We start from the raw sequence: 21909 nt of genomic DNA, 5'->3' as shown, positions 1-21909 counted from the left end.
ACCCCACACACCACACACAGATACCAGGTGAGTCTTCTCACGGTACCACATACATCCACGGTGCATAGGCTACATGCTAACTGTCATCACACAGTGAAATCACTGGCATTATGCCTCCACATACGTAGCAAACAACACTCAAACAATGTGTAAGAGAGCAGGAGAGAAGAGGCCCAATCAATTTGTTTTTCACATATTTTTCTGTGTATATTTATCTAAGCCGTGTTTTCTTTAACTCTGAGTTTGGAAAGACCAGTACTTCATTTTTTTGTGGTTTTAGCCAATCCTATTGCGGTTAACGTGTGGCACTAGAGCCTCTGACACACACGCCCGCAGTTTCTGTTCCTCTTCTCCAGAAGTGTTGTGTGTGTCTGTGTGTGTGTGTGTGTGTGTGTGTGTGTGTGTGTGTGTGTGTGTGTGTGTGTGTGTGTTGGCCAGTATATGTAGACAGTTGTCATGAGGAAGCAGGCCAGGGAGGAGAGGAGGAAGTGAGAGTCAGCTGACAGGAAGTAGAAGTGTGTGAAAAAACCCTCATTTAAAATCTAAACACGCAATACTCCAGTGGAGGCTGCTGAGGGGAGGACGGCTCATAATAATGGCTGGAACGGAGCGAATGGAATGACATCAACCACATGGAAACCATGTGTTTGGTGTATTTGATACCATTCCACTCCAGCCATTACCACAAGCCCGTTCTCCCCAATTAAGGTGCAACCAGCCTCCTGTGCAATACACTACAGTATATAAGGGAGTCTTTCACATTACACGTTAAGAGACCAGCAAAATATTGACATTGACAGGAATTAGCTATGTCTCCAAAAGTGATGTCAACAAATCACATGAGATGGAGATGGAATCAGAGATGTGTGTATGGAGAGATGGAGAAAGAGGAGGGAGGTAAAGAGAGATGGAAAGACGAAGAGAGAAATGAAATACCCCAAAAGATACATGAGACGCGAGAGAGAAACGGGGATAAGGATGGATGGATAGATAGAAGCAGAGGAGTCAGAAAGAGAGGGGCAGGCCCCAGTCCTTCCTGTGTGTGTCTCTCTGATCCTGAGGCCACAAAATAGCAACAGGAGCACTGCCAGCGGAAACCGTTATTAAGTCATTCAAGACCTCTCTCTCTCTCTTTCTCTCTTTCTCTCTCTCTTTCCGTCCCTCCCTCTTTCTCTCTCTCTTTCCCTCCTACTTCTCTTTTCATATCTGTGAAAATCTGAGGCAGCTGGGGCCATGGGCTGGGTGTATGTGTGTGTCAGAGGCAGCTCTGTGTGCGTGTGTGTGTGTGTGTGTGTGTGTGTGTGTGTGTGTGTGTGTGTGTGTGTGTGTGTGTGTGTGTGTGTGTGTGTCCAGTCTGGTTGTCAGTATGTGGCGTGCCAACCAGAGTGGGTTGGCATGCAGTCAGTGTGGGGTCTGTCCTGAGGCTATGGGCTTTGTGTGTGTCAGTGAGTGGGTGGGTGGGTATGTGTGTAGGAGTGTGTTCTCTCCATCCAGTGTGTGCCAGCTGAGGCCACCTGACCGATTCCATTTGCCCCATCTGTCCAAATGTAATCTTGGACACCCAGAAATAAAACACTTGCGTCAGATGCTCTAATTAAGTTATGGGGGGATACGTGTTAGAAAATGAACTAACGAGACTAGAGAAGTCTCCGCCCCAAGACGTAAACTCTCAGTCACCTTCGGGCCTATCAGCCAAATGTCCCCTCCCATTCCGAAATGACATTGGAAAGATGTGAGCACCTGCAAAATCGGGATTTGTCCAAATGATGAGTCTGTTGGCAGATACCTGTTATGTTAGAACAAGAGACGGTGATAGAGAGCAAGAGAGAGAGTAAAATCATGATTAATTTTTCAGTCTCTGTGTGTGCGTGCGTGCGTGCGTGCTTGCGTGCGTGTGTGTGTGTGTAAAGCTTACCGTATGCGTGTAGGCGAGTGACTATGCATATGTCTACATGTGTGTGGGAATGCAGTAAAAATGAATGAACCGCAGCAGCAGCAGCCCCGGATACACAGACCCGCCTCCAGCCACCCACCCAGCCATGTGTGACTCCTGCCCCAGATCAGAGCTCCGAAGCCTGGGGAGGGGAGCCAAGAAAGGAGGGGGTCTTGGCACTGGGCCTAGGCCTCAGTGTTTTGTTCTTGGGGGAGCTGGCTGCACTTAAAAAGGCCATTGACGTCTTGGCTGCTGTGTGCAATTTGCTTCCCCTCTCTGTCTGCAGAGTATGTGGGACACACACACACACACACACACACACACATACACGTACACACTCTTGTCTGCAAGTCTGAGGGCGATCACTGGCATTTATTGGACCACAGGGAAAAGAACCGGCTGCCTAAGAGTACACACACACACACACACACAACCCCCCCCCCACCCTTCCTACGCCCCCTCACTAGGCTAATCACTTCCTCTCCTCTCTGTCTCCATCTGACCATCTCTCTCTCCATCTTTCTCTGCTTTATTCCCTCTTCCTCTCCCTTCCTCTCTCCTCCACTCTTCCCACTCACTCCATCTCTCTCTATCTTTCTGTCCATCATCATGTCCTGGATCTTTTACTATTTAGTAAATGATGGTGTAGTGAGTGGTGTCATGAGTGAAGGTGTAGTGCGTGAAGGTGTAGTGAGTGATGTAGTGAGTAAAGGTGTAGTGAGTAAAGTTGTAATGAGTGAAGGTGTAATGAGTAAAGGTGTAGTGAGTGAAGGTGTAGTGAGTGATGTAGTGGGTAAAGGTGTAATGAGTAAAGGTGTAGTGAGTGATGTAGTGGGTAAAGGTGTAATGAGTGAAGGTGTAGTGAGTGAAGGTGTAGTGAGTGATGTAGTGGGTAAAGGTGTAATGAGTAAAGGTGTAGTGAGTAAAGGTGTAGTGAGTGAAGGTGTAGTGAGTAAAGGTGTAGTGAGTGATGTAGTGGGTAAAGGTGTAATGAGTAAAGGTGTAGTGAGTGATGTAGTGGGTAAAGGTGTAATGAGTGAAGGTGTAGTGAGTGAAGGTGTAGTGAGTGATGTAGTGGGTAAAGGTGTAATGAGTAAAGGTGTAGTGAGTAAAGGTGTAGTGAGTAAAGGTGTAATGAGTAAAGGTGTAGTGAGTGATGTAGTGGGTAAAGGTGTAATGAGTAAAGGTGTAGTGAGTGATGTAGTGGGTAAAGGTGTAATGAGTAAAGGTGTAGTGAGTGATGTAGTGGGTAAAGGTGTAGTGAGTGATGTAGTGGGTAAAGGTGTAATGAGTAAAGGTGTAATGAGTAAAGGTGTAGTGAGTGATGTAGTGGGTAAAGGTGTAATGAGTAAAGGTGTAATGAGTGAAGGTGTAGTGAGTAAAGGTGTAGTGAGTGATGTAGTGGGTAAAGGTGTAATGAGTAAAGGTGTAGTGAGTAAAGGTGTAATGAGTAAAGGTGTAGTGAGTAAAGGTGTAGTGGGTAAAGTTGTAATGAGTAAAGGTGTAGTGAGTGATGTAGTGGGTAAATGTTTAATGAGTAAAGGTGTAGTGAGTGATGTAGTGGGTAAAGGTGTAATGAGTAAAGGTGTAGTGAGTGATGTAGTGGGTAAAGGTGTAATGAGTAAAGGTGTAGTGAGTGATGTAGTGGGTAAAGGTGTAATGAGTAAAGGTGTAGTGAGTGATGTAGTGGGTAAAGGTGTAGTGAGTGATGTAGTGGGTAAAGGTGTAATGAGTAAAGGTGTAGTGAGTAAAGATGTAGTGGGTAAAGGTGTAGTGAGTAAAGAAGTAGTGGGTAAAGGTGTAATGAGTAAAGGTGTAGTGAGTAAAGAAGTAGTGGGTGAAGGTGTAGTGAGTGAAGGTGTAGTGAGTAAAGATGTAGTGGGTAAAGGTGTAATGAGTGATGTAGTGGGTAAAGGTGTAGTGAGTGATGTAGTGGGTAAAGGTGTAATGAGTAAAGGTGTAGTGAGTAAAGATGTAGTGGGTAAAGGTGTAGTGAGTGATGTAGTGGGTAACGGTGTAGTGAGTGATGTAGTGGGTAAAGGTGTAATGAGTAAAGGTGTAGTGAGTAAAGATGTAGTGGGTAAAGGTGTAATGAGTAAAGGTGTAGTGAGTAAAGATGTAGTGGGTAAAGGTGTAGTGAGTGATGTAGTGGGTAAAGGTGTAGTGAGTGATGTAGTGGGTAAAGGTGTAATGAGTAAAGGTGTAGTGAGTAAAGATGTAGTGGGTAAAGGTGTAGTGAGTGAAGGTGTAGTGAGTAAAGGTGTAATGAGTAAAGGTGTAGTGAGTAAAGAAGTAGTGGGTGAAGGTGTAGTGAGTGAAGGTGTAGTGAGTAAAGATGTAGTGGGTAAAGGTGTAGTGAGTGATGTAGTGGGTAAAGGTGTAATGAGTAAAGGTGTAGTGAGTAAAGATGTAGTGGGTAAAGGTGTAGTGGGTGATGTAGTGGGTAAAGGTGTAGTGAGTGATGTAGTGGGTAAAGGTGTAATGAGTAAAGGTGTAGTGAGTAAAGATGTAGTGGGTAAAGGTGTAATGAGTAAAGGTGTAGTGAGTAAAGATGTAGTGGGTAAAGGTGTAGTGAGTGATGTAGTGGGTAAAGGTGTAGTGAGTGATGTAGTGGGTAAAGGTATAGTGAGTGAAGGTGTAGTGAGTGAGGGTGTAGTGAGTAAAGATGTAGTGGGTAAAGGTGTAGTGAGTAAAGATGTAGTGGGTAAAGGTGTAGTGAGTGAAGGTGTAGTGAGTGATGTAGTGGGTAAAGGTGTAGTGAGTGATGTAGTGGGTAAAGGTGTAATGAGTGAAGGTGTAGTGAGTGAAGGTGTAGTGAGTGAAGGTGTAGTGAGTGAAAGTGTAGTGAGTAAAGCTGTAGTGAGTGAAGGTGTTGAGAGTTTTACACACTCACATAAAACTACTTCACTCACATCTCTCTTCAATCACACCCAGTATATACATCTGTAATGTTTCAGTTTCTACCTGTTCAGCAGATGCTGGAGTGAAACAACCTCCGGCGTGTGTGTGTGTGTGTGTGTGTGTGTGTGTGTGTGTGTGTGTGTGTGTGTGTGTGTGTGTGTGTGTGTGTGTGTGTGTGTGTAACCCTCTCTCAACGTGTGTGTCTGTGGGTGGTGGGATAGGCAGAAGATATATTTCCATTCTAATGAAATTAATGAATAAAGTATCTGTTCTGTTCTAATCTCTCAGACTCTAGGCAGATGCAGACATCTCCGTCGTGGTCCTATGAGCAGTCCTACCCCTACCTGGGTCAGATAACCACGCCCACCGTCCACTCAACCACGCCCATCTCACCCAGCCGCTCCTCCCTCAGTGACCTGTCCAGCCGCCTCTCAGGTAACACACAAACACTCATTCACCCACTGCCGACTGCCCCTAGTGTTCTCTTACCGTCAACGGTCTCTCTCATTCACTTCCTGCTTCCACTCTAACCTATAACCCCTGACCTCTCCCCCTACAGGCCCTGACCTCACAGCCTTCAGCGACCCCCGTATGTCCCTGGATCGCCCGTTCTCCTCCCTGACCTCGCTCCCTGACAGCCGCTACCCTGACCCGCGCATGCACTACCCTACTGGGGCCTTCACATACACCCCTACCCCTGTATCCAACGGCGCCATCGGACTGACCATGGCAACCACCCCTGCTGGGCGTTACCACACCTACCTCCCCCCGCCCTACCCCACAAACGCCCCCCAGGGCCAAGGTGGACCGTTCCAGGCCGGTTCCTCTCCCTACCACCTGTATTATAGCACGGCCGCTGGGTCCTACCAATTCTCCATGATGGCGGGGGGAGGCGGGGAGCGGTCTCCTCCGAGGATATTCCCTCCCTGCACCAACGCATCCATAGGCTCCTCCCTCCTGCACCCGTCTCTGCCAAATCAGAGCGAAGGAGTGGGGGTGGAAGCGGAGGGAAGTCACAGTAGCTCCCCTACCAATATGGTACCCGAGGCCGTATGGCGGCCATACTGAGCACGGCAGCGGGGTTGACAAATGATTTACGGACTTGCTGGCTAATTGGAGTGGAGAAGGGGCTTTCACGGAGCGTTCCTATTGGATCATTAGAATGATCAAGGAACAAATTGAGGAAGGAACAGAAACAGGGTGCCATTTTACACCGAGGAGCATGCAGCAGCACTGAACTGAAAATAATTCAGCTTTGTTTTATAAAAGGATTGTTTGCCATGGTAATGATTGTTGTTGGTATTATGAATTACTCGTGGCCAAAAATACAATGGGTGATTTTTATGTGCCACAGGCACTCCCCTCCTATCCCACCTTCCCTTGTACCTCCTCCCCCTCTATCCCTTATTCCCCTCTCCCCTCGCTCAAAATTGAGAGAGTGCTGTTAATGTAAATTATGGTCAGCCAAGATCTGTGTCTGTTCTGTCATGTTTGTATTGGTTTATGGCCGTGATATTGTCTGCACTGATCTACAATCAGCACTGTTAGTCGATTCACAATGGTTAAGGGTAGGAATTTACAGGGAATGCTGTACCAAGTTCAGTGCTTATGGACATTGTACTGTCACACCAAACTGTAACAGGTCGTTTGCTTTATGATTCCTTAATTTATTCTCTTACAATACCTTTTTGGTTGTACGGTGTGTGTGTGTGTGTGTGTGTGTGTGTGTGTGTGTGTGTGTGTGTGTGTGTGTGTGTGTGTGTGTGTGTGTGTGTGTGTGTGTGTGTGTGTGTGTGTGTGTGTGTGTGTGTGTGTGTGTGTGTGTGTGTGTGTGTGAAGGAACAGATAAGGCCTACATTGCCACATGATTCACCTCATAGTTGTAAATAGTCTTTAAATGTAAATGACGACATTGTCCATGTTTGATGACATCATTGCCTCCCACACAGGTATGTCACAGCAACATCAAATATGCCTTTTCTCACATTTTGTTTTACTTTATGAATATAAATATTGTTGTAAAGAAAATAAAACCAGTCTTTTTGTATTTTCTCTAAATCTCTCTCTCCCACAATCTGTCTCAATCTCTCCCTTTCCCTCTCTCGTATTGGGCTGAAGGGAAAGGGACTTGTTGGCACTGGAATCTGTGCCAACATTCTCCCCCCTCCTAAGCACACACACACAGCCTTATGCTATTCCTGACCCAGGAAGAATTTACACAGGCAACCAGACAAGCACTGGCCTGCCCTCTCTGCCACTCTACGTTTCCAGAAAGACAAACGCAACCTTCACTAAAATACACACTGATATGGGCGCGTAGACAGACACTCACAAAGACTTCTGAAATATACTGTAAATACACAGACATGGCCACCTTCTCTCTCTGTCTCTCTCTCTCTCTCTCTCTCTCTCTCTCTCTCTCTCTCTCTCTCTCTCTCTCTCTCTCTCTCTCTCTCTCTCTCTCTCTCTCTCTCTCTCTCTCTCTCTCTCTCTCTCTCTCTCTCTCTCTCGCTCTCTCTCTCGCTCTCTCTCTCTCTCTCTCTCTCTCTCAGGGCTAAATAACCCACAGACACACACACAAACTGACACACAGATACCTGAATAAAGGCGAACCTGTCCAGACAGTGGGTACACAGAGCGTGGCTGTTAGGTCTGTGTTGTAATCCTTCTCCAGGACTCAGGCCAAGGCCCATAAAACCACACAGTCTCCAGGAGAAGAGGGCAGTGGGGTCGAAGAGACACAGAAACACAATCTATGATAATATAATACACCACTATTCACTCTCAGTCTATGATATAGCCTATGAAATTCTTTATCCAAAACCAAGGAGTTCATCTAGGTATCGGAAGTGTAGATCGGTGATTAAATTCTAGTCCCAACTTTATCATCAGGGACGCATACTTTCCGTTGCTTTGTTTGAAGTTTCACCAGGGGTGTATTCAATCAGCCGATTCTGTGGCAACCCGTTTATTAAACGGAAGCAACGGAAATAAATTTGCTAAACGTTTTGAAACTGTTTAGACTAATGATTACACCCCTGGTTTGTTTGACAATGCTCGCACATGTCCAGCTCAGTGAAAAAGACCTGTATACAATTACAGGTGCACTAAACCCTTACACCCGCCTTATTATAGTCCATGTTGACATAGGGTCATTTTCCCAATAGGCGTAGCCTACAAGCCAGAGGAACCGTTGAGGGGAACACCCACCGCCATCGGGAACGTGGGAAACGCATTAAACTAGTTTATCCCCGTTGATATTTGTAGCCTATGAGCGTGACACACTCAATCACAAGGAATAACCTGGAAAGTGTTAGCTTTGCTGTTAGTCATGGCAGGACCGAACACAGACACAAACATATGTTGATGTCTGTGTGTTGAAGTTCAAGGCCCACAACAATCAATTACTCCTACTAACCTTGGGATACTTTTGAGACGACAAAAGTACTGTCTTTCCACCCAAATGACAGCCCAAATAATCGATTCACAAATTTGCTCATCCCTGAAAACCGTTAGAATGACTGACGGACAGTTTCATTGAGTTCGGTTCAGCTATGAACGTGATTGATCACCAACAGTAATGATAAACGCTGAGAAATGATCGCTAAAAAGAATTAACATACATACTATTAATCACTTTGACAAGAGGGAGAGAGGGGTCGAGGGGACCGCTGATTGTTTCTCGGACATAATGCAGATGAGAAAATCAAGAAATGAAAACATGTATTGAAAATGACATACCTTATGGATATATATTTTGTAATAATTAATGAAGCATAACAGGATATAGGATATAACTTTAATGTCTGAAGAAACATAAATTATACTGATTTGTTTTCCCGGCAGATTTAGAGAATCAGTGGCTTCATGCGATGGCAAAATTGGTCTTGCATTTATAATTCTAACCAGAAGATGGCGCCAAATCATCTGAATTGTTGTTTGACTCGAAGCGCGCCGGCGTAACTTGAAACTCCTCCCCTGAAATTTTAGCGGGACTCTGACGTTCCACTCACGTCGCGCGCTAAATTTGTTTTGTGTTGAAGTAAATTCAAGGAACAACAACATAGAGGCGTATCGGCCGCACACAACCATTTTAAACGGGCTTCTTCTTGTTGTTTTCGGACCAAACTTGTTTTTACATTATCCTTATAAAATGTCACAACAAGCTGGTTACTCACCTAGTTTCAAAAGACCAGCTGAAATCCTGCGAATGCGGAGGAAGAGAGCCCGCAGCGAGGGTGTCAGTTCTAGCGGCCGAGGCGCGATTGCCAGCCCGTGTGAGGGTGCCTCTATATCCGCTGTTCGACCATTCTCCCCAGGACCCCTGTTCGGCCAGGGTCGCTCTGGAGGGGGAGTGAAGCGGAGAAATCCATTTGCTAGCATCGAGAACACCTTCAGCAGCCCAGCGAAGAAGAAAGTCTTTATTTACACTGACGATGACGACTCGTCGGATTCTGTGAAGCCGGGCGGCTCTGCAGGAGTGGAGGGAGAGAAGTCACCAACAAGAACGCTGCCATTTAGTGAACGACTTCTCCAGGCAGAAAAACTAAGCAAAGACGTGCCCGGCAAGGTATGATAGTGGCACACGTTAATACAATAATAACGTGATAAACAATCTAGCTTTCTACTGTACCTAACGCTAGCAGACTTGTATTCTTTTCCAGCAAACTACAGTATCTAGCCAACTGACACATGACAGAGGTAACGTTAGTTAGTTAATGCAATGTTAGCCAGCTACTGTACAGTTGTCAAATAGCTTTCTGTCAAAGCATCGCACCTCATGGTGATTTCACACCGCTGTTTTTGTTCTGATCTTTCGCTCATTTCTCTCTAACAACAGAAACCAACTTCTCTGTCTGAAGACGACTCACTGTTTGAAGATGAGGATTTGTTCCAGGAGGAGAGAACACCCATACTGAAGGTGAGTTATATTCATTTCTCTATTCTCTTACTCCTTATGGACATGTCTCCAACTCCATTCTTGGAGAGCTACCAAAAGCCTGTTACAATCATAGCTATCTACATTATAGACAGGCTGTGGACTAGCTGGTGTGCAGGCTTTTATTCCATCCCATTCAACTATTCATGGCTACAGACTAACGTTAGGGGTTGTTTTGGTATTTTGTGAGTCAACATTTTATCTTGTGTGTGTCAGAGTCCCCAGGCTGGTGCAGTAACCTCCATAGCACCCCCTGCGTGTGTGGAGTACCCTGCAGACTGGAGCCTGAAGACGTGTCTCCTTTTCACCTCCCTGCTCCCCTTCTCCTGGGCTGTACAGCCCAGAGCTACAGAGGAGGCCCAGGGTCTTACCCAGCACTGTAGAGGACAGTACACCACTATACCACAGAGTATACAGGTGCTGTTATACATGTTACACACAGACACACCAGTGGCAACCCCAAGGCAAAGGAGTACTGGTACCTGAGGAGCTTTACTAGCAACACAAATATATTGTCCTCAGTCTGTCTCTCACACTATGATACTCACTTCTCTGTGTTCCTCCAGGACCCTCGGACATCTGCTGAGCTACGATGTGGGTTCCAGCAGTGTCTGCAGTTCTGGCAGCACCCGTCCCTGTCCTGGCTCTCTCTGTTCCCCCGGATAGGAGCAGAGAGAAGCTTCACTGGCAAGAACGTCCCCTGGGCCCAGGACATGGCACTTCAACAGAGCCTCATGAGTGAATGGTGAGTGGGCATCAGAAGGGAGTGTGTTGTCTGTATTATTTCAAAAGCTTTAAATTACCTTAAATTCAACTCCTCTCTACCCTCTCTCTCCCTCTTCTCTTTTTCTCACTCTCTCTCTCACAGGTCAGTGAGCCTGTCTTCCCTGTACAGTCTATTGAAGGCCAGACTATGTCCATATTTCTATGTGTGTTCCTACCAGTTCACTGCTCTTTTCAGAGCCTCAGGACTGGCGGGGAACAGCAACATCACTGCACTACTCACCCCAACCACCAGGGGGCTCAGAGAGGCCATGAAGGCTGATGGTGAGCTACAAGATACAGTACATCCTTCAAGTTTATTATGTCATATGCCCAGGATACACACATGGTGTTTACAATCCAACAAAACGCTGACATGCAGGTTCCCTCTCGATAATGTGACAACAGTAAGAAGTAAACAATAAATCTAATAGAATAAACATTTAGCATTAGTATAAATACAGGAAGTCACTCAACAATATATCATGTAGAAGTTTGTTATTAAACATTTATATATGGATATTCTAATCTTGATAGTAAAACATTTTCTGTCAAATACCTGTGGTTGTAGGTATTGAGTTCACACTCCCCCTGCTGGAAGAGAGGAGGAAGAGCAAGGAGCAGGGATCAACCGCACACAACCAGGAGACAGATGGAGAGGAGGAGGAGACACAGTCTGAAGCCAGTGACAAGGAAGACGATGATGATGATGACGATGGTGGGTTTTCCTGGCTGACGGAGATGGGAGTGCAGGATAAGATTAAGAAACCAGACAACATCTCCATCAAACTGCACAAAGAGCGCAACTCGGTGTGTTTAGACCACAAACCAGAGTCTGTAGTCTGTGTGTCGGGAACGCACACCTTCACTCTCATCAACTTCCTCATCAACTGTAAGAGCCTGGTGGCAGGGGCTGGATCACAGGCAGGCCTGCCCCCCACCCTACTGGCCCCTACAGCCTTCAGAGGAGCTACGCTACACTCACTCAAGGTGAGACACACACTGCTGCAGACTGGAACCGTCTAAGGAGCCTTACCTCCCACATTTAAATTTTCAATTTATGAATGGAAATAACAAAAACTAGAAATGGAACGTTTCAGAAAAAACGTTGCTGTGTGTAACAGAAATTATAAGCTTGTTGCCTTTGTGTGTAATTGTCAGGCGCGTAGCGTGAACGTGAAGACCCAGGTGCGTGCTGGGTACCAGGATGTGTGCAGTCTAGAGGTGACGGGACCCATAATGCCTCATTCTCTCCACGCCCTGACCCGCATGCTTCGGCCTGCTCAGAGAGGAGGCTTCAGCACCGCACTCTACACACACGAACCCACCGCTGTCCTCAACACACACACCACCACCAGGGAACAGGTCAGTCACACACACACAAACCCACTGCTGTCCTCAACACACACCACCACCAGGGAACAGGTCAGTCACACACACACGAACCCACCGCTGTCCTCAACACACACCACCACCAGGGAACAGGTCAGTCACACACACACGAACCCACCGCTGTCCTCAACACACACCACCACCAGGGAACAGGTCAGTCACACACACACAAACCCACTGCTGTCCTCAACACACACCACCACCAGGGAACAGGTCAGTCACACACACACACACAAACCCACCGCTGTCCTTAACACGCATACCACCACCATGGAACAGGTCAGTCACACACACACACAAACCCACCGCTGTCCTCAACATACACACCACCACCAGGGAACAGGTCAGTCACACACACACAAACCCACCGCTGTCCTCAACATACACACCACCACCAGGGAACAGGTCAGTCACACACACACACACACAGCTCAACTGTTATCCAAGTCACGACACCACTGTAACGGACTGTGGTGTCCTTTGATCTCCGAAATTCAAAGTTAAATCATAATAAAAAATCCTTTGTACTTGTTTGTATATATCCTTCTCTTCCTCCCTCCTCTTCCTCTCTGCCTCTCTCCCTCTCCCAGGCTGAGCAGGCTGTAGAGCTGGATGAATGTGGTCTTCATCCCAGCACCATCCAGCAGCTCCAGGAGCCCTCTACCTTGGGGAAGTCTCCCCTCAGACAGCTCCATTTGAACAACTACTCCTACACATGGAAGTCCTGAGAGCAACTCACCATGCCTCTATCAGACTGCCAGGCTGGGTCCCAAATTGCACCCTTTTCTCTTTATAGTGAATTGCTTTTGACCAGAGCCCAATAAAGTAGAGCACTATATTGGAAATAGGGTGCCATTTGGGACACATACTAGGGCCAACATGCCTTTAGTGGACCGTACCATTCCTACACTGCCGTATACTTACTGTCCATATTTGTCTGTCCACAAACTCCAGGTACGCTGGCAATTGTAGTTTTACTAACCCTCTGTCCTCTGTACTACAACCCAATGACTGATGGGATTTTTTTTTAAACATTTATTTTACCTTGATTTAACCAGGCAAGTCAGTTAAGAACAAATTCTTATTTTCAATGACGGCCTAGTGGGTTGTTCAGGGGCAGAACGACAGATTTTATTTTACCTTGTCAGCTCAGGGATTCGATCTTGCAACCTTTCAGTTACGAGTCCAACGCGCTAACCAGTATGCTACCTGCCGCCCCGCGAAATGGACTTCTTGTACATGTAACATTCCTGGATTTGCCATAATGAGATGGATTTGGCTAAAACAGACTTGTTGTTGATTTTAGACCCTAAGATGTTTTTGTCTTGAACCATTTTTTAAATGTCTGTTTTAAGAGCTTTTATTTCAACATAATTGTTCAACATATAGTATCTCTACTGATGACATTTTATTGGATTAAATTCATTTGTCATGTGATTTTTCTGCTTGATTTATTTTTTCCCACTTGACTGTTATAAGTTTTAACCTTGAAAGGTTTAGATTTTCTGATTTGTTTTTTATTTTCCCCCTGATTTGCTCATGAGGAGAATAGTCAGTCACAGTGTGGTGTCTTGGCAGCAGAACCACTGTGCACTGACTCTCCTCCAGCTAGAGTTTCATGTTCCGTTAACGGGAAGCCGATCTGGGCTGCATCCAGGAGAACACAACGTTCTGAAAGCTGCAGATAGAAATGGATTGTATAGAGCTGACCTGATTCCCTTCTACGTGTCAGGCAAGAGCATGTCTATTCTATACTGAACAAAAATATGAATGCAACTATTTCAAAGAATTTAATGAGTTACAATTCATATAAGGAAATCAGTCAGTTTAAATAAATTCATTAGGCCCTAATTTATGGATTTCACATGACTGGGAATACAGATATACATCTGTTGGTCACAGATACCTTAAAGGTAAAACCAGAAAACCAGTCAGTATCTGTGACCACCATTTACCTCATGAAGCGCAACACATCGTTTCATAGAGTTGATCAGGCTGTTGATTTGATTGTGCCCTGTGGAATTTTGTCCCACTCTTCTTCGGAGACTGCGAAGTTGCTGTGTATTGGTGGGAACTGGAACATGCTGTCGTACATGTCAATTCAGAGCATCCCAAATATGCTCAAAGAGTGACATGCCTGGTGAGTATGCAGGTCATGGGAGAACTGGGACCTTTTCAGCTTCCAGGAATTGTGTACATGCTGAAACATGAGGTGATGGCAGCGGGTGAATGGCACGATGACGGGCCTCAGGATCTTTCCACGGTATCTCTGTGCATTCAAATTGCCATCGATAAAATGCAATTATGTTCGTTGTTTCTGCCTGCCTGCCCATACCATAACCCCACTGCCACCATGGGGCACAGTGTTCACAACTTTGAAATCAGCAAACTGCTCTGGTGGACATTACTGGAGTCAGCATGCCAATTGCATGCTCCCTCATAACTTAAGACATCTGTGGCATTTTGTGGTGTGACAAAACTGCAGATTTTAGAGTGGCCTTTTATTGTCCCCAGTGCAAGGTGCACCTGTGTAATGATCATGAAGAAATTCTCACTAACAGGGATGTAAACAAATGTGTGCACAAAATGAGAGAAATAAGCTTTTTGTGCATATGGAACATTTCTGGGATCTTTAAATTCAGATTATGAAACATGGGACCAACACTTTACATGTTGCGTTTATATTTTTGCTCAGTGTACACAGTACGTTGCTATAAGAATGTTTTGCAAACGTTTGAGTCCACTGATCTGCATAGCTGCATCTTAATGAGTAAATAGGAGCATAGCTATAGATGAACTACACTCGTGAAATAGGTGTAAAAGTGAAATGGTGCAAATTGGCTACCTTTACGCACCAGATGTCCAAATGAACAGGATTGATTGAGGGGGTTTACGACCAAACACTGGACTGGATACTATCAATTTATGTTATAATAATCCAACATTCAGTCTGCCGTGTGCTCCTCTAAAGGTTATTATAGTTTTGTGCTTTTATATTCATTTTTTGTCTCGGTTTTCAGATCCACTTTACTAGTTTTTATTTAGTTTGTTTTCACAAAAACATTTCTATTTAGTTTTATATTATTTTGTTTCAGTTTTAGTGTTAAACTTACTGTATGCCTCCCAGTCTAAACAGTTTGTGTGCATATTTTATGTCAAGCCAGGGTAAGCCTACACAAAACACAGCCCTCATTTTAAGTCTTTCTAAAATCCCCTATGAGAGAAATTAATGGTGCAAAAACGACTAATTTCCCTGTTTGACCGCCAGGTTTTATGGGTATTATGACACCTCCACCGTGGGGCTCTATAGGGTGGTTGGATTAATATAAATTAAATAATAGCTCATAATGTGAGTCCTGACACAGACATCTGCTTCTCACGGTTAAAAAAAAAGAGGACGTCCTCTTGCCAATGGCTGAAGTCTAACCCGTGCGCAGACCCGTTTCTTGCGGTTCGTTGTTTAACTCGCCTTGATAACCAGTTATTCGGTAAGGGCACCCTTCACGGTGACTTGTTCTGTTGCAAAAGTTTTCGGCTCGAGAGATCAGCGACATCCACCCGACCCTGAACGGATTATTTTATCGATTTATTGATTGGCTATGAGTGGGATTTAGGCTACATTTCCAATATATTTTGAACACTTTTTTACCAGACCTAATACCCTTCTAATAACTTATTTGTTTCTTTACAGATGTATTCTATAAAATAAAAAAATAAAAACTTTTTTTATTTGTAATTTTTGTAATATTTTTTTTTATAGGTGTTCAAGGGATATACATCTTTGAAGATGATTTTTTTAGGCTTCTTGGTGATTTTGACGTCAGTCCAAGCTGGTGAGTTTCTTGAGACCTAACCTACTACTCTCTCAATCATGTGAAACTCATCAATAAGCATTCTCTATTTTCCAAAAGCTTGTGTCATTATTTGTTTAAAACTAGAGATCTTTGCTATACCTCTGCTCTTTCTGTCATTATCATACAAAGGTATTGGACACAGAAATGGATCTGTAGAATAATGTACATAGGTGCTCTGCCTGTCTGTCTTCCTTTCTGACTAATCATCTATTCACCCCTTTCTCCTTCTCTCTCTCCCTCAACCTTTTTCCCATCCTTCATCCCTCTCTCACACGCTGTGTTCTCCATCTGTCCATCCATCCCCCCAGTGTCTGTGCCTACCTTCTCTTCCGTGTATGAGCTGAAGGTGGGGTACGGAGACAATGTCACCCTCCCCTGTAACTTTTCCTCCTACCTGGGCCAGGAGGATGAGGGGGAGGTCCGCTGGGAGGCCATGGGGCAGGAGGTCGCCTCTATGGAGGTTGGGAACATCCTTGGTGAGGCCAGATGGGACGACGGGGCCAAGGGGGTGGAGGTCAAAACGACACTGGGGTTCTCTTCCCGGGTGGAATTCCCCCCAGCAGAGAGGATGAGCGATGGAGACTTCTCTATGACCATCCAGGAGACAGTGCTGAGCGATGAGGAGATGTACGAGTGTATCTGGCTGGGCCGCAAGACCATCTCTACGGTCTGGCTCAAGGTTCAGGGTAAGTCTGTTTTCAGGCTTTCCCATTCAGAGCCGCATTCTATGGTTGGTGGAGTCGACCAGCGGCCATTTTGGGTGTACCATTTGGAATGTTTGATTATCTTAATTTATGCTTATCACATCCTCTCTCATCCCTCACTCTTTTCTAATACTCTCCATTCATTCTCTCTCTCAGAGCCCGACCCTCCACGCTCTATCACGCTGTTCAAGGGAAGCCCGGTCACTCTGCCCTGCTACGGTGTCATCCCCAAGACCCAGCCCACCAGCCAGATCTACGTCCAATGGCTGAAGGACGATGTGGAGATCATGACCCTTAACCCTGGCCCAGACGACAAGGGACCTAAGGAAGAAGACCTCCGTCTCTCTCTCCCACCCAACAACCTGCTGGAGAATGGTGACCTGTCCTTGTTTATCTACAAGACGGAGCTCAAAGACCAGGGAGTCTATCGCTGCTTCTACAAGTCCAGGGGCTTCGAGGACCCTAAGAGTGGGATACCAGAGGGTGTCTCTCTGACCATCCTAGATCCATACACTGACTTATATAACTTAACAGGTAGGCCTTCACACACTAACCTATATAACTTAACATGTAGGCCTACACACACCGACCTATATAACTTAACAGGTAGGCCTACACACACTGACCTATATAACTTAACAGGTAGGCCTACACACACTGACCTATATAACTTAACAGGTAGGCCTACACACACTGACCTATATAACTTAACATGTAGGCCTACACACACTGACCTATATAACTTAACATGTAGGCCTACATACACTGACCTATATAACTTAACATGTAGGCCTACACACACTGACCTATATAATTTAACAGGTAGGCCTACACACACTGACCTATATAATTTAACAGGTAGGCCTACATACACTGACCTATATAACTTAACATGTAGGCCTACACACACTGACCTATATAATTTAACAGGTAGGCCTACACACACTGACCTATATAATTTAACAGGTAGGCCTACACACACTGACCTACAGTGCCTTGCGAAAGTATTCGGCCCCCTTGAACTTTGCGACCTTTTGCCACATTTCAGGCTTCAAACATAAAGATATAAAACTGTATTTTTTTGTGAAGAATCAACAACAAGTGGGACACAATCATGAAGTGGAACGACATTTATTGGATATTTCAAACTTTTTTAACAAATCAAAAACTGAAAAATTGTGTGTGCAAAATTATTCAGCCCCCTTAAGTTAATACTTTGTAGCGCCACCTTTTGCTGCGATTACAGCTGTAAGTCGCTTGGGGTATGTCTCTATCAGTTTTGCACATCGAGAGACTGACATTTTTTCCCATTTCTCCTTGAAAAACAGCTCGATCTCAGTGAGGTTGGATGGAGAGCATTTGTGAACAGCAGTTTTCAGTTATTTCCACAGATTCTCGATTGGATTCAGGTCTGGACTTTGACTTGGCCATTCTAACACCTGGATATGTTTATTTTTGAACCATTCCATTGTAGATTTTGCTTTATGTTTTGGATCATTGTCTTGTTGGAAGACAAATCTCCGTCCCAGTCTCAGGTCTTTTGCAGACTCCATCAGGTTTTCTTCCAGAATGGTCCTGTATTTGGCTCCATCCATCTTCCCATCAATTTTAACCATCTTCCCTGTCCCTGCTGAAGAAAAGCAGGCCCAAACCATGATGCTGCCACCACCATGTTTGACAGTGGGGATGGTGTGTTCAGGGTGTTGCTTTTACGCCAAACATAACGTTTTGCATTGTTGCCAAAAAGTTACATTTTGGTTTCATCTGACCAGAGCACCTTCTTCCACATGTTTGGTGTGTCTCCCAGGTGGCTTGTGGCAAACTTTAACCGACACTTTTATGGATATCTTATCTAAGAAATGGCTTTCTTCTTGCCACTCTTCCATAAAGGCCAGATTTGTGCAATATACGACTGATTATTGTCCTATGGACAGAGTCTCCCACCTCAGCTGTAGATCTCTGCAGTTCATCCAGAGTGATCATGGGCCTCTTGGCTGCATCTCTGATCAGTCTTCTCCTTGTATGAGCTGAAAGTTTAGAGGGACGGCCAGGTCTTGGTAGATTTGCAGTGGTCTGATGCACCTTCCATTTCAATATTATCGCTTGCACAGTGCTCCTTGGGATGTTTAAAGCTTGGGAAATCTTTTTGTATCCAAATCCGGCTTTAAACTTCTTCACAACAGTATCTCGGACCTGCCTGGTGTGTTCCTTGTTCTTCATGATGCTCTCTGCGCTTTTGACGGACCTCTGAGACTATCAAAGTGCAGGTGCATTTATACGGAGACTTGATTACACACAGGTGGATTGTATTTATCATCATTAGTCATTTAGGTCAACATTGGATCATTCAGAGATCCTCACTGAACTTCTGGAGAGAGTTTGCTGCACTGAAAGTAAAGGGGCTGAATAATTTTGCACGCCCAATTTTTCAGTTTTTGATTTGTTAAAAAAGTTTGAAATATCCAATAAATGTCGTTCCACTTCATGATTGTGTCCCACTTGTTGTTGATTCTTCACAAAAAAATACAGTTTTATATCTTTATGTTTGAAGCCTGAAATGTGGCAAAAGGTCGCAAAGTTCAAGGGGGCCGAATACTTTCGCAAGGCACTGTATATAACTTAACAGGCCTACACACACTGACCTATATAACTTAACAGGTAGGCCTACATACACTGACCTATATAACTTAACAGGTAGGCCTACACACACGGATTGACATTGAGTTTGTTCTTTCATTTGTGCTCCTTGTTTTTGAATGCGAGCGCTAGTAACATAGATTTTTCAGTGTTATTCCCTTTTGTAACACAGGAACAGAGAATGTCACCAGTAGCTCAGACTTCAGTGGGACTAGCGGTGACAGTGAGAACCCAATAACATTCTTCACTTTGGTGACCCAAGATAAGGAGGATATGCAAGGTACTGTACAGGTGTTGCAACGTTTGAAAGCTATTTTCTCCCCAATGCTTATTTTTACTTATTGTTTTCGTTATTGCTGGGACATACTGGTAACATTTCATTACATCATTACAGTGACATCACCTGAGCCAATACTAGGGCAGACAGAGATGACACCATCATCACCTGACGCAACCTTCGGTGAGTGCTATGTTCTAAATGTTTTAGAAGTACTGTAGATGAATGTTGGAAGACGTAGTCAATGTTACCGTGCCCCCCTATTCTCCCTCTTCTTCCTTTTCCCTCCTCCTTGCCCAGAGGATCCAGAAGACGTGTTGGCAGTGTGGGCAAAGACCCTTCCGCTAGTGCGTATCGGGATAATCACCGGGGTTCTGCTGGTTACAGCTCTGATCTTCTTCCCTCTGCTGGCTCTCAACAAGATCCCATCCTAGACCCACATTAGGAAGAGAGGGTAGACGCAAGGGTTAGGGCAAGGTCATTCAATTATGGTTCTGGAGGGCTGAAAAACATTGTTTTCATTCTCTTTTAATCAGACTGATTCAGATTTGGGTCTATCTGGTGACTCTTGGCCAGTCAATTACATCAAATGATAATTCATTCAGGACTAGTAACTTTTTAAAGTGTATACAGTGCATTCGTAAAGTATTCAGACCCCTTTGATTTTTCCACATTTTGTTACTTATTCTAAAATACATTACATTCTTTTTTTCTTTCATCAATCTACACACAATACCCCATTATGACAAATTAAAAACAGGTTTTGAGACATTTTTGCAAATGTATAAAAAAAACAGAAATAGCTTATTTACATAATTATTCAGACCCTTTGGGATGAGACTCGAAATTGAGCTCAGGTGCATCCTGTTTCCGTTGATCATCCTTAAGATGTTTCTACAACTTGTTTGGAGTCCATCTGTGCTCAATTAAATTGATTGGACATGATTTGGAAAGGCAAACACCTGTCTATAAGGTCCCACAGTTGACAGTGCATGTCAGAGCAAAAACAAAGCCATGTGGTCGAAGGAATTGTCCGTAGAGCTTTGAAACCGGATTGTGTCGAGGCACATTGTACCAACAAATGTCTGCAGCATTGAAGGTCCCCAAAAACACAGTGGCCTCCATCATTCTTAAACGTAAGAAGTTTGGAACCACTAAGACACTTCCTAGAGCTGACCTCCCGGCCAAACTGAGCAATCGGGGGAAAAGGGCCTTAGTCAGGGAGGTGACCAAAAACCCGATGGTCACTCTGACAGAGCTCCAGAGTTCCTCTGTGGAAATGGGAGAACCATCAGGAAGTACAACCATCTCTGCAGCATTCCACCAATAAGGCCTTTATGGTAGAGGCCAGACCGAAGCCATTTCTCGTAAATGACAGCTCACTTAGAGTTTGACAAAAGGCACCTGTGTGCCTCAGACCTGTGTGCCTGTGTGCCTCAGACCATGAGATACATGAGATACAAGATTATCTGGTCTGATGAAACCAATATTTAACTATTTGGCCTGAATGCCAAGTGTCACGTCTGGAGGAAACCTGGAAGCATCCGTACGGTGAAGCATTGTAGTGGAAGCATCATGGTGGGGGGGATGTTTGTCAGCAGCAGGGACTGGGAGACTAGTTAGGATCAAGGGAAAGATGAACAGTGCAAAGTACAGAGATCCTTGATGCAAACCTGCTCCAGAGCGCTCAGGACCTCAAACTAGGGTGAAGGTTCACCTTCCAACAGGACAACACAGGCATGGCTTCGGGACAAGTCTGTGAATGTCCTTCAGTGGCCCAGCCAGAGCCCGGACTTGAACCCGCTCTAACATATCTGTTGTGGCCTGAAAATAGCTGTGCAGCGACACTACCCATCCAACCTGACAGAGCTTGAGAGGATCTGCAGAGAAGAATGGGAGAAACTCCCCAAATAAGTTTATGACAAGCTTTTTGCTTTGTCATTATGGGGTATTGTGTATAGATTGATAAGGGGAAGAAAAACTAATTAATTCATTTTAGAATAAGGCTGCAACATAACAAAATACAAACGCACTGTGTGTGAATAGTCGGAAAATGCTACATTATCTTCGCCACATTAGAGCTACAGCCTCTATGCATTTGTCCTCTGCGATGCTGGATCAACCGCTCATCTGAGCTGCCAGTGAAAAGTCAGATCGTTTGATGTCTGCACAGCTACGTCCGCTGAATGCTTTGGAGGTTGTGTATTGGAATGTGGGATTGGACTCAAGGCCTCAGATGAACCCTTCTATGCTCTGTCCATATATAGTATTCCTATTAATAGCTGTCCCTGCACCAGGAAATATGTTTATTGCTACAAGTGCTGGAATGATGACGAGGGCGGGGAGACCGTCTTCAAATACTGAACTGTAGCGTTTGAAAACACAGTATTGGATGTACAATAAACGTGTTGTGAGCGCATGGCAAATAAACATTGGAAAGACACGTTCTCGTCTGTATAAGCAACAAAATGAGAAAATGTACTTTAGGCACACAGTGAAAGGATTGTATC

At 44.8% G+C, this 21909-nt stretch overlaps 3 protein-coding genes across 6 annotated transcripts in view; all 3 read left to right on the top strand.

Annotated features, from left to right (window-relative positions):
• LOC139412897 (runt-related transcription factor 1-like) overlaps positions 1 to 6600 on the top strand; it is a 22833-nt gene extending 16233 nt beyond the window's left edge. For 3 of the 4 annotated variants that reach the window (XM_071159730.1, XM_071159731.1, XM_071159732.1), the window contains exons 5-7: positions 1 to 27; positions 5123 to 5269; positions 5394 to 6600. The exon at positions 1 to 27 is cut by the window's left edge and continues 174 nt beyond it. In XM_071159730.1, coding sequence (XP_071015831.1) covers positions 1 to 27; positions 5123 to 5269; positions 5394 to 5902 — 683 coding nt within the window. In that variant the 3' untranslated portion in view covers positions 5903 to 6600. The remainder of the gene's footprint in view (positions 28 to 5122; positions 5270 to 5393) is intronic. The other variant, XM_071159733.1, reaches the window with a different exon arrangement.
• A 2345-nt stretch (positions 6601 to 8945) lies between these two features.
• LOC139414091 (protein downstream neighbor of son homolog) lies at positions 8946 to 12747 on the top strand. The gene is made up of 8 exons (XM_071161972.1): positions 8946 to 9404; positions 9675 to 9755; positions 9990 to 10190; positions 10340 to 10518; positions 10642 to 10820; positions 11107 to 11525; positions 11697 to 11900; positions 12518 to 12747. Exons 1-8 carry the CDS (start codon positions 8988 to 8990, stop codon positions 12653 to 12655), a joined length of 1818 nt encoding a protein of 605 aa, XP_071018073.1. The 5' UTR covers positions 8946 to 8987; the 3' UTR covers positions 12656 to 12747.
• A 2558-nt stretch (positions 12748 to 15305) lies between these two features.
• LOC139412896 (uncharacterized) lies at positions 15306 to 21842 on the top strand. Its single transcript, XM_071159729.1, has 7 exons — positions 15306 to 15378; positions 15688 to 15760; positions 16090 to 16467; positions 16642 to 17019; positions 19295 to 19402; positions 19517 to 19582; positions 19700 to 21842. The coding sequence occupies exons 2-7, from the start codon at positions 15715 to 15717 to the stop codon at positions 19831 to 19833; spliced, it is 1110 nt and encodes a 369-aa protein (XP_071015830.1). The 5' UTR covers positions 15306 to 15378; positions 15688 to 15714; the 3' UTR covers positions 19834 to 21842.
• Positions 21843 to 21909: the final 67 nt, after the last annotated feature.

The sequence above is a fragment of the Oncorhynchus clarkii genome, chromosome 7 (assembly GCF_045791955.1).
Source record: "Oncorhynchus clarkii lewisi isolate Uvic-CL-2024 chromosome 7, UVic_Ocla_1.0, whole genome shotgun sequence".
In the NCBI taxonomy this organism is placed as follows: Eukaryota; Metazoa; Chordata; class Actinopteri; order Salmoniformes; family Salmonidae; genus Oncorhynchus; species Oncorhynchus clarkii.
Note: the sequence above shows the minus strand (reverse complement) of the source record. Positions and strands in the feature narration are given on the sequence as shown.

Excerpts from the sequence above, each read along its gene's own strand:
- LOC139414091 (XM_071161972.1), top strand. The coding sequence starts at position 8,988 with ATGTCACAACAAGCTGGTTACTCACCTAGTTTCAAAAGACCAGCTGAA. Across the intron at positions 11,526-11,696 it reads CTACGCTACACTCACTCAAG|GCGCGTAGCGTGAACGTGAA; the intron begins GTGAGACACACA and ends TGTAATTGTCAG. Across the intron at positions 11,901-12,517 it reads ACACCACCACCAGGGAACAG|GCTGAGCAGGCTGTAGAGCT; the intron begins GTCAGTCACACA and ends TCCCTCTCCCAG.
- LOC139412896 (XM_071159729.1), top strand. The coding sequence starts at position 15,715 with ATGATTTTTTTAGGCTTCTTGGTGATTTTGACGTCAGTCCAAGCTG. Across the intron at positions 17,020-19,294 it reads TGACTTATATAACTTAACAG|GAACAGAGAATGTCACCAGT; the intron begins GTAGGCCTTCAC and ends TTTGTAACACAG. Across the intron at positions 19,583-19,699 it reads ATCACCTGACGCAACCTTCG|AGGATCCAGAAGACGTGTTG; the intron begins GTGAGTGCTATG and ends CTCCTTGCCCAG.